At 42.0% G+C, this 11,796-nt stretch overlaps 1 protein-coding gene across 1 annotated transcript in view; it reads right to left on the reverse strand.

Annotated features, from left to right (window-relative positions):
* RNLS (renalase, FAD-dependent amine oxidase) overlaps positions 1 to 10,833 on the reverse strand; it is a 45,258-nt gene extending 34,425 nt beyond the window's left edge. The window contains exons 1-2 of the mRNA XM_010189974.1: positions 10,737 to 10,833; positions 10,350 to 10,453 (exon numbers count right to left, since the gene is read on the reverse strand). Coding sequence (XP_010188276.1) covers positions 10,350 to 10,453; positions 10,737 to 10,833 — 201 coding nt within the window. The remainder of the gene's footprint in view (positions 1 to 10,349; positions 10,454 to 10,736) is intronic.
* Positions 10,834 to 11,796: the final 963 nt, after the last annotated feature.

Below are 11,796 nucleotides of genomic sequence, written 5' to 3' on the forward strand. Positions count from 1 at the left end.
GAGCACAGTGCCTCCCATCCCACTACAGCCTTCATTTCAGCATGTGCCCCATGTGTCTAGGTTTAATCCCACAGTTCCTTACCCTGAGGCAAGCAGGATTCTTTCCCAGTCAATTATGTTAATTGCAAAAGAACTTGTCTGTCCCTTGGGAAACTGTGGGAAGATCGCTGCCTCACCACGCCAGCAATTCTGGCCACATCCCGACTGCTGCGAGGGGGATGTTGAAGGTTGCCTGACAGTTTGTAAGTGGGGTTTTTTGTGGTTTTTGCAGGGTACAATACAGGCACGGTCCCTCCAGAACTTTTTCAAGATATGACATATATTACAGCAGGAGAAATTAATTCACTCAAAGGAAAGGAATGGAAGACCTCTCGCTCTTCCTAAAAGCTGAAAAATCGCAAATCAGAGCAAAACCCACTAAAACATACCAAGCATCATTCGGATCATCGATCACTGAAAGTGTTTATGCCAAGACTGGATACTTCCTTCTAGATTGGCCCCAATTAAAACAGCCTTATGGCCTGCAGAGCACTGTTTTATCTGGTCATAGTGGTCCCTCTGGGCTTTCTAATCTGTAATCTAATTTTCAATCATGGAATGGGACTGCTATGTACTCTCCTTGGTTCCATCTCTGAAAGTGTCATGCAGTGCAGGATGTGGTAAATAAAAGCACATAGCACTTATTTTTAAAGCTGGCTGCGAGGAGATAGTCAGGAAAGACTATTTGTGGGTGGTTTAAATGAATGTACTATATTTAATTGACGGCATTCATCAGATGACACAGCAAGAGGCACATAACAAGGATCAAACAATTGAGATTTACTGAGAAAGTGCAGTAATTCTCCTCATGTGGAATGAGTGAGGATGGCCTGCTCCTCAATCAGCCACTAGACTTTCCTCTCCCATGAAAGCCTGAGAGTGAAATACATATCCAATTGTGTTGGGTTTAGTGATATCCTATCTAGGAACATACCAGGTCTCTCTGTCCTGCTGGCAAATTCTGGTGCGTAAAATGGGGACAGAGCTGAAAAATAAACATGTCTGAGCATGACGACTCCGTTCAGCATTTAACCAGCTCTAGCTGGCTTCCAATTACTTTAATTCTTTGTGGATTTGCCAGAGCAGAGGTGGCCAAGCAGCTTTTCTACCTGCCTGACACAGCTGTGCCACTCAGATATCAACACACTTCACACTTGGCAGAGCGGAGGCCAGGTCAGCCAAAAGCTTGAGTAGATTTTTATAATAAATAAATGCATTTTTTCAGGAGTGCCTTAGTTGTTCTCCAATTCCCCACATCATCAACAGACAAAAGATGCTTTTATCTTGTGTATTTCTTAGAAATTAGTCTGTAATTAGAATGAAGTTTAACTGATACTAAGTTCGCTCAGTGGAAAACTGCAGGAACAGCGAAATGATCAAATTCATTTGGAAAACCAGACAAAAACTAAACATTTTCTCATGTTTATCCAATGAGGCTCCAGAAAAGAAGTATTAAAGAACATTTAATAGTACATTTCACAGCCTAGATAAAAACTGTATGAAAAAAAATCTAACTCCAAACCTTGGGTAATTTATCTTTTCAGTATAAATGAAATACTCAGTACTGCTCTGAAATCAGCAGCCTCCTACTTTTTATATGATAAACAGATCTCGGTTTATTAAATATCAAGTGGCCAATTTTCATTCCGCCAGAGCTGTATGTATCATTACTTTAGGTTTTTCTGGAAGGCAGCACGACAGTCTTCTGTACAGACAGTCATTCTTCTAATCCGTTGATGTCTGTACTTCATGAGCTTACGAGTGGGAGCTCCTTTAAAATTAACATGAAAGAACTATACACACATAAAGAGCATATTCACAGCCAGACAAACAAGAAATAGCTCAATGAGGTCAGATTGTCATATTACAGCAAAGACTTGTCTAGCATGTGTGCATGTTATTTAAAAGTTCAAAAAGTCACATACATTTTTAGCAAACCAAAAACACACATTATGAGTTCATTACTGTTGAGTCTTCAGAGCAATAGCTTAGCAGACAGGAATAATAACCCAAGTTAAATTTTATGATTTCCCATGTCTTTCTGCACGACAGATTTTAAGCCCCATGCAGCTCTGTAACCAGAAAATTCCCACCCTTTACTCACTCAACCCAGAACTCCCATAAACTACAAACTTCCTCCAGCTTTCAGTAGAGAAACTAAAAGCAAAAATTATGCAAATCAGTGTCCAAAACACATATCTGTGTCTCAGAAGAGAAAAAAATAAAATACTCTACTGTAGTTTAAATTCTACATAATTATTTTCTCTCACTTCAGTTAACACGAGAGAAACAGAAACAGTCTGACTGCTTTGTGGTTAAGGAGCAATGCATTATAGCAAATTTCCACGGTCCCTGCAGTAGATTTAAGGCTCATGAGCTCCGTTCACGTTAAATTAGAAATTCCACAGTTCTGAAAAAAATTAATAACTCCTCAAAACAGAGAAGTGCAAACGTAGCTGTTCAACCACCCTAAAACCCTGTTTAAAATAAATCCAGTTCATTAAGTAAGGAAAGGAAGTACAAATGTCAGCATCGCCCCTACCACATTTCCTCCAGAGTGCTGTACGTGGAGTGCACGTCAACATGAAAACCACGCAGCGTCGTCGGCCCATGAAGAGAACTGCAGTTATTTGCACCTCTGAAAGCCAGGATGCGGCTCAGCTGGGTAGGGCCTGGCCCTGTGCACGATGCAGGGGTGGTCCCACTGCTCCCAGCTTCCTGGAGGCCTGACTGGAAAGGGAATTTTATTGTTGTCAAATTGTATGATTTGGGAAAGGCCCTGGAGGAGGATTCCACCACCAGGCTAGGCTAAAATGTTGAAAAACCTCCCAGGGGAAACTCAGCTGGTCACTGAGTCAGGGCTTGCTTTGTCCCTCCGTTCCACAGATCTCACATTTTGGGGCTATTTGAGAAAAGCCTCCACAGTAGTCTTGCTGGTGGCCTCACCACATGCTGCATCTCTTATACTGCCCCAAGAAGCTGACCCACTAAAGCCCTCCCTGTCGGTAGGTGGCTGAGTTTTTCAGTAGAGGAGGAAACCTAACAAAACCGTGGACCACCAAAACGCAGCATGTCACTTCATCCAGGCCTCCATGATGGATGCAAACGGGGAGAAGTGGAAGCTAATCTTGGTTTCCCTCCTGTGCACACCTTTGTGCCATCTCTGGGAGCACGCTCACAGCTCTAGGACTTGGGCACATATCCAGCACAGCAGAATCTTCTCTGGATGACCAGAGTCACTGAGGTGGAAAAGGCCAAAAAAAATTTCTCGGTACCACAACAGGGGGAACACGCTCCTAATTGAACTAAGTACCTCTAACAAACAAGGTTAAAAAGACAGCTCACTAATTTTAAACTGATATAGTTACCAGCATCCAAATGAAAGATAGTTAATCCTCAAAGAAAATAAAATAATTAAAACAATAAAATTAATAACTAAATAAAAATAAAATAAACAGTAAATTAAAATTAATTAATAAATAATTAAAAACAAATTTAAAAAACCCAAACATTCAGATAAATATCCCGTAATGCCTCTATAAAATACAGTTACAGCAGAGGAACCTCATTAAACTCAGTGTTGCATCCTTCTTTTCATCAGCCAAAATTACAGGGATTACCATTTCCAAGGGACTTCATACCTGAATCTAAACGTGCCTTCACTGCTTGCCTAATTAACTTTTAGCTGGTGACACCCTTGGAGCAGGACAGGGCCAGCCATAAAACCAGTGTGTCTACTTATTCTGGCACGTCCCTGCCACCACCAGCCTCCTGCACAGATTTTTGGGGATGCCTCAGTCCCCTCCAACAGCCGTTTTGGGCTGATGGACCTGCACAGGTCTGTGGGAACAAGCCCCAGCCTCCAGCAGCTCCAGGAGGTTTGCCAGACAGAGGAGCTGTCTGTGAAGTCACGGCTGCCAGCATCACTGTCGCCTGGAGGCTACGACTTCACCACTCACTTAAAACATGGTGGATGTGTGCAGTTTTCTGGTTAATTGGTTTAAACAGTCCTGGCAATCTCGAATTTTCACACTATATAGAATGCCTGCCAGAGTTTTAAATCAGCAACTCTCCAAACTAAAGCAGGATACCTTCTCCAAGTTGTTATGAAATACAAGATATGTAGAAGTACTTCAAGTGCTGTGAATTACATTTTTAAAAATATTTTAAAGTTTTTATAAAAGCTTGAACTGGATTTAAATTTAAGAAAAGAGTCAATCTGCCCTGATTTGTAAATTGTGCATTCACATGGAAGATAACAAGGGGGGGTGGGGGGAATCTCAAATATTTCATGCATTTCTATGAATCAGTAGCACAAATATGGACACTTACAGAATTCCTTTTACTTTAAAGGGAGTAACTTAAGATACAGTTTTCAAACTGAATGTGAACACAACTACAAAAGCACAAAACCTGACAACTAGGAAGGTGATTCAGGTGTGAAACACTACAGACTTCCCATATCATTTCTTTGCATGCAACCGACGGTACTGTCATCAACTGAAAAGTAAGTCTAAGGCCAGCACTCACTGATAATACTGCTACACCTCAGCTTTGGCACCATCAGACCGAGTGCACCAGCTGGCGATGTTTCCTCTGAAAGATCACACAGATCACAGACAATTTTCAAGTCGATATCAAGTTGTGTACACATGATGGAGGGAATAGTAAGGCAGGTCAAAGTTCTCATTACTTGCCCAAGCAGGCCCGTATTTAAAGGCTGTGTGAATAAATCTGATGCTGATCGAGGTACCGTGGTTAGCCGCTTCCAAAACAAAACCTCCATCCTGATGTGATCTGATCACTGTATTGTTTATCCAGTCATATTGGATCCACTCCAAAATTTCCAGCAGTCTGCTCAAAATTACACATTACGTGTAATTACATTACAAATTACGTGCAAGCTCATAAAAAGTTGTGTTGCGTACGGTGAAAATGCCTTAAAACTACAGCAGAGTCAGAATCGACTTGCTAAATTTCAGTCTGGAGATTTAGATGTTAAAGAGGCACCATGCTCAGGAAGACCAATTGAAGTTAATAACGACAAAATAATAGCCATTGATCAACTCCAGTTGGCGTTGAACAACACAAGAGATTGCTGATCATCTTAACATACCGAAATCAGGAGCTGAAAACCATGCAGAACAACTTGGATATGTTATGAAGCTCGACATTTGGGTACTACATAAGCTCAAAGAAATTCACTAATTGCATTGATATCTGCCATTCTCTCTTGAAACGCGAGGAAAATGATCCATTTTTTAAATGTATGATAACAGGCGATGAAAAATGGATCTCCTACAACAACGACAAACAAAAAAAGATGGTGGAGCAAACAGGATGAACCAGCACAAAGCACTTCCAAAGCAGATCTTCACCAAAGGAAGGTTGTGCTGTCAGTCTGGTGGGGTTTCAAAGGTACTGTGTGTTTTTCATTGCTTCCAAGGAACCAAACCATTAATTCGGCTGTGTACTGTCGTCGACTGGACAAACTGAATGATGCCATCGAACAGAAGCATCCAGAATTGGTGAATCACAAAGGTGTTGTGTTTCTCCATTATAATGCTAAAAAACATATAAGTTTGGTTGGTACAAAAATCCTAGAATCATAGAATGGTTTGGATTGGAAGGGACCTTAAAGATCATCCAGTCCAATCCCCTGCCATGAACAGGGACACCTCCACCAGACCAGGTTGCTCAAAGCCCTTGTACACTTCCAGGTAGGGAAGTGGTTGCAGCTTGGATGGGATGTGTTACCATATCCATCCTATTCATCAGACCCGGCACCATCAGGCCACCATTTGTTTTGTTCTTTACAAAATGCCTTGAATGGTAAAACCTTCACTGCTCAAGAGGACATCAAATTGTTCTTGAAATTGTTTTTTGCCAAAAAATATAGGAATTTATTTGAGCGTGGAATCATGAAGTTGCCTAAAAGATGGCAAAAGGTAATTGAACAAAATGGACACTGTACTGTTTAATACAATTTTTGTTTCTCAACTAAAAAATAGCCTTTCATTAACCCAGAAAAAAATCATAATTACTTTTTTGGGCAACCCAATAGTATCAGTTCCTACAACAAAACATGAAAAAAAATTACTTCTAGCATGCTCCATGTTTTGGGATTGGCAGAACCCAGTTTATCAAAGGATTTCCCCTTGCTATTCCCCATTGATTAGGAAAAATAACACCATGAAAATTAAAATAGAAAACTTTGCAGAAGAGTTTTAGGTTTATTGGGCAGAGTCCTGACTTGCTTTAATTTGGCTGCCACGAACCTGAACTTCTCCTTGTAAACTGCTAGTTTATATCCTGAAAATATGTCCCACTGCCAACCTCAAATCCCTCCAGAGTCCCAACACTTCTGTTCTCCTTGGAATCCATGCAAAGAGGAGACTGAAACAAATGAGACATACTGGTTCGTAGGAAAGGAAAAAGGAGAAAGGATGCGATGTACCATGATTAGGGAGGAATCACTTCAGGGATAGTCTTCTTATGAGAAACAGATTCCAGATGCTTCAATTCAAAATTATAAAACTGTGACAACATGCAGTTCTCAAACATCACACACACCCCTAGCCAGCCTTGGGAAATTCACTGAACACCTGTGAACCTTACATTTTTAAGAATACCATATACAAAGTGTTATGTCTGTGTGTGTGTGTGTATTCACCCACAATGTCTGTATATACACACCCACACAGACACACACATTCCATATGTATACTCCTTTAAAACCGTGCAATCCTAAAGCATCCCTGAAGCTTGCGCAAATCAGCCAGGCTTAACTGTTCTCCCTGAGCCTTTGCATGTACAGGCATCAGGACTTCGCTGCTGTCAGAGAAATGGTTCGCAGAAGGGTCTGGAGCCCTTTGTGCAAAAGCAGGCTAGTCAGGGAAACTGAGGTTCCCCAAAATGGCCAGGACGCTCCACTTCGCAGGCATCATTCCCAATGCTCCATTACTGTGGTTTCCAACAGCCTAAACAGCAAACCTCGGTGGGCAGCTTTCCATCTCAATTGCAGAACAGCACAACTCTTCCCATGGCTCAAGGAATGTCTGAAGAGGTTGAGAAACCAGAGGCGTCTGCTCCTGTGCTCACAAATAGAGAGTGCTGGAGCATTCCTCTGCTCCTGTGCTGCACGTGAAATGTCACATCAGCCACACGATCCAGGCATTAAACCCCAGCTGCTGTCTGGACACAAGGACATGCAAATGATCCATAAAACAACAATCAACTAGAAAAGAAAATGAACCAGATTTTTTTTTTCCTCTAGCCAGAACGTGTAATCCTCTATTAAGCCTGTGCATATGAAGAACCTGGAACACTCCCTTCATCATTCTTAAAGCACTTAAAGGAAGACACAAGTCATCTGGAGATCTTCAAATCTCGCCCAAGATTTCTAATCCTAATACAATTGATGAATCAGGATTTGTAGCCTCGCTAAGTGAAACTGCTGACATCAAAATCACTGCCAACAGTGAGCTGGCATAATAATTATGCCCACTTACTGTCAGCTAGCCAACTGCCTCCCAAAAATAGAGCCAGAGATGCGAGGTCTAATTAGAAGTGCCTGAATTACCAGGGTTCCTATATTTATATTAAAAGAAGTAAGATGAGAACTCAGCAGAAGGTTTCCATTCCACTACAAGCATTCTAGTAAAATATTCTCTCTGCAGCATTCAGAGTATTAAAGCTCCAGTTTAATGGCTGGCCCCATGAAAAGCCTCCTACCTGGCAGTTTTGTCCTTTGTTCAGAGCAGAAGTTACAACTACTTCTCTAGTTTCTGAGATGTTTTACGTGCCCTGCAGTGAAAGCACTCCCCACAAAGGATCACAACCATCAGACATTTCTAAAGAGAAGATACACGCTATAAAGCTCATTGAGAGTTTTTTCCAAGCACAATCCAGTTTAAGCTTCAGCTGCTAATGAACAATTAGTGTGCATTTGTAAAAATATTTGAAATTTAGGTCAGATTACACATAACCATTTATTATGAACACTTGTTTACTACATCTGTGCAGTATTGGTTTACTTCCTCCTTTATTAAAAAGCATCCTGAGAAAGTGCAGAATCGTACATGAAATCACGCATGTGGAGAACATCTTCAAATCTTGCCTAAGATTTCTAATCCTAATACAATTGATGACTCACGATTTGTAGGCTCAGTAAGTGAAACTGATGCATCTTGGAGGTCAACACAACTTTGTGCTCTAGATGAGACATTGCTATCTAAGCAGGACAAAGGCCTTCTAACTCAGAGCTCTGGTCTCTCTCTCTGTGGTCTCTATGTTCTACACCCATGCTCCCACACTGCATGCTCCATATCCCATATTCCCATTATGCTCATTTCCCTGAACTTCTCCGCCTCCCTGCCAGTTCTTCCATCATACTCCCCTGAAGCAGAAGTAGGACACGCAGTGAAAAGACTTTCAGATGTCACTCAGAAACAAGACATAGCCCTGGCAGTGAGAGAGGCACAAAAGCCTGGCAAGCGTCTGAGATGCAAAGTCTGGCTTCATACAGAAGAATCAAAGCTTCACTCTTTCACATGGGCATGGCTTATTTCTCTGCCACCCAGACACACCAGAAACTACAGAGTAGCAACCCAGAGATACTGTCCTTTTGTGCAACAGGATCCAAGCCACTTTTCTGGAGTTGTGCTGTGATGTACCACATCACAAGTGAGACAGCAGCCAGCTTGGGTGGCAGTTCAGATGTAGGGAGCCCAGTTCCAGCACGACATCGTGCTGCATTGCTGACGTTCTCCAAGAGCCTTTGGCTACACCATTCAACCTACCTGCATTTTTCTTTCCTAAATTCAGGTAATGCTGATGTCCATACACAAATCCATCACCAACTCATGCAAAGCTCAGATTCTGTTTCACTTATTGATGGAAACAGAACATCCTTGTACAACAGCAACTGAAAGTCTAAGAAAGCAGTCTGGAGGCTATGCAGTTCATTTTCCCAACAAACTATGAAAATTATGAAGCTGAGTGCAATAAAAGCAGCCAGTCAGCACAGCAGCATTCGAGAGCACTGCTCCTTTCACAAATGCAGCTCCTATTTAAGCAGAAACATCTGGTAAACCATCCAGGACTCATCCTGCAGACACCTGTAAGCACAGCTTCATTTTACACGCAGACAGCAGACACAAGAGAAGAGCAAAACCTTGCATTTCCTAAAGGTACTGGTTACAACAGCCACGATGCAAAGTTTTTCAGACACTCCATTTAATTTCATGCTTCCTTAGAGATCACTCCATAAAATATGAAGAAGGGAAAACAAAACAAAACAAAAACCACAAACAAAACTCATAAAGTGCTAAAACTAAGTCAAGCCACTGAAAGCGGTATTTACACCACCCTGAAATGAACATTTTTATATATCAAAAATGAAGCATTTTTGGTACCAACTGTTCCCACTAAAAGGGAACACTCATTGCAATTTCCCCAGATGGAAAAAATGCAAGGAAAGACATTTTTAGATCGGACAAAAATACAAAGAACTGATATAACCAACAAGGAAGTGTGACTTTTGTGTAACACTATTAATCTATCTTGACTGAACAATGTATTTTTTTTTTTATTTTACTCTTCCGTCTCCCCTTTTTGTTTGCTGTTGAGGACAGATAAGTGCTACTGGCAGTACCTTGGCATAGGCACTTCACTAAAGAGTAGGTATTTTAATAGCAAAAAATCTTAGTCCCTCAGATTTTGCAGAATTTCACTTCAGGCCTATTTGACTAAAATATTTGGATTCCAGGTTCACGTTGGAAAAGCAACAATTTACAGAACAACAAACATTTCCTCTGCAGAAAGTGCCAACCCACTCGAATGAGCTATTTTAAAATTCTGATTAAATCCCATAAGCTTCTGCCTATCACATACTATGAGGGCAAATAATAACTGAGGGGAGACCTCATTCATGCTTATAAATATTTAAAGGGTGAGTGTCACGAGGATGGAGCCAGGCTCTTCTCGGTGACAAACAATGATAGGACAAGGGGTAACGGACACAAACTGGAACACAGGAGGTTCCACTTCAATTGGAGAAGAAACTTCTTCTCAGTGAGGGTGACAGAGCCCTGGACCAGGCTGCCCAGAGAGGTTGTGGAGTCTCCTTCTCTGCAGACATTCCAAACCCGCCTGGACGCCTTCCTGTGTAACCTCATCTGGGTGTTCCTGCTCCGGCAGGGGGATTGGACTGGATGAGCTTTGGAGGTCCCTTCCAACCCCTGACGTTCTGGGATTCTGTGATTCTGTGAGACAAAGAATACCGCCTCTGGAGGTCACCGGCTACGTACAATCAGAGGTATGGCTGGTGGAGTGAGGCACATGAGGAGTCGTAGCTCAGAGACAAAAGCACCATGGTCAAGTTGAAAGACCGGAGTTGGAGACTGCTTACTAACTGGAAACAGAAAGCAGATTTGCTACAAGCTAGCATTTAAAAGCAGCACCTTCAGCACAGAGACAGAAACATGAAAAGTCATTTTAACACTGAGTCACAAAGTAGTAGCAACAAGTAGCAAAATTTGACTAAGCTTTCTAGCCATCAACCAAGAAGGTTGTGCGTGGGGAGAAAAAAAAGGCCTGCGACTGAAAGTGCCACAAGGCCAGGCTGAATGAAGAACAGCGTAATCTCTCTGTATCTTGATGGAAACCTAAGTGCAGAAGATGCAGCTTCTCATTACTCTGCTTTGCAAGAGACAACTCGGAGTACATGGGAACGCCATCTCTTGGTGCCAAGGCGATGGCAGCAGAGATGAAGATCAGCAGAACAAGCGTCATGCCGTGGTGGCAAGACCTGTCAAGCGCCACACTCTGTGCTTCCAATATTGCCAGGAGCAGACAGAAGAGCAGGTGAAAATCCCAGACTGCTTTGCAAACATCAAGTCACAGTTGCTCAGCACTGACTGTGTCAAAATAACCCTGGAAAGGAGAGTTTAACCACAACCACCCAGTGGTAGACTGCTCTTGGAGGAAGTGTAGGTGGCTCAGTCTTGCAGGGCTCCACTTCAGACCTAACCAGAGTGGTGCCCAAGAAAGCGAGACTGACTTCTGGACAAGCCCCCAGGGTAGTTTAATGAGCCTAAGATGTCTCAGTCAAGCACAGCACTCCACAAAGGCAAGAAGACAGATGTCCTGCTGGAGATGTTTCAGTCAGTCTTCCTGGGGGTAAGGCTGCATTGGAAATTTTGGAGGAATTGAGGACGGAGGCTGAGGTGATGAAGTGGATGGGGAGTTCTTCCCTCACCGGTGTGAAAAACCAATAAGCCAGTGAGTAGCATCTGGCACATTAGAAGTTTTCATATTAAAAAAAAAATAGAAGGGACTTGCTTATTCTAGTAAATATTCAGAATTATGGTGTGCATGTTTTGGGTTTTTTTAAGGCATTTTTCAAAATCAGTTCACAGGTATGTCTTTTTTTGTACCAGTTTTGTCAGGGTTACTAAATAAGCTCTTTTTTATTTACTCTGAAGTGTCTTTATAGGGAAGATTTAAAACCATTCCAAGAAATAAAAGTGTTAAATCTTCTTAGCCATGAAGGTATCTTAAATAACTGTGTCGCTGTGCCTTTGATCACGTAAGGTTACAAGACCAGCACGTGCTGTTGAGAGAAGTCATGCTCTCTGTCAGCTCAGTAGAGACAGCATAGAGAAAACAGACATACTTTCAGGCTCACTAACCTTGCCTGCCTTTATCAAGGCTGAAATAGAAGCTGCAATTGGCAAACTAAATACTAATTGAGAG

The sequence above is a fragment of the Mesitornis unicolor genome, unplaced genomic scaffold, assembly GCF_000695765.1.
Source record: "Mesitornis unicolor isolate BGI_N332 unplaced genomic scaffold, ASM69576v1 scaffold8848, whole genome shotgun sequence".
NCBI classification, from domain to species: Eukaryota; Metazoa; Chordata; class Aves; order Mesitornithiformes; family Mesitornithidae; genus Mesitornis; species Mesitornis unicolor.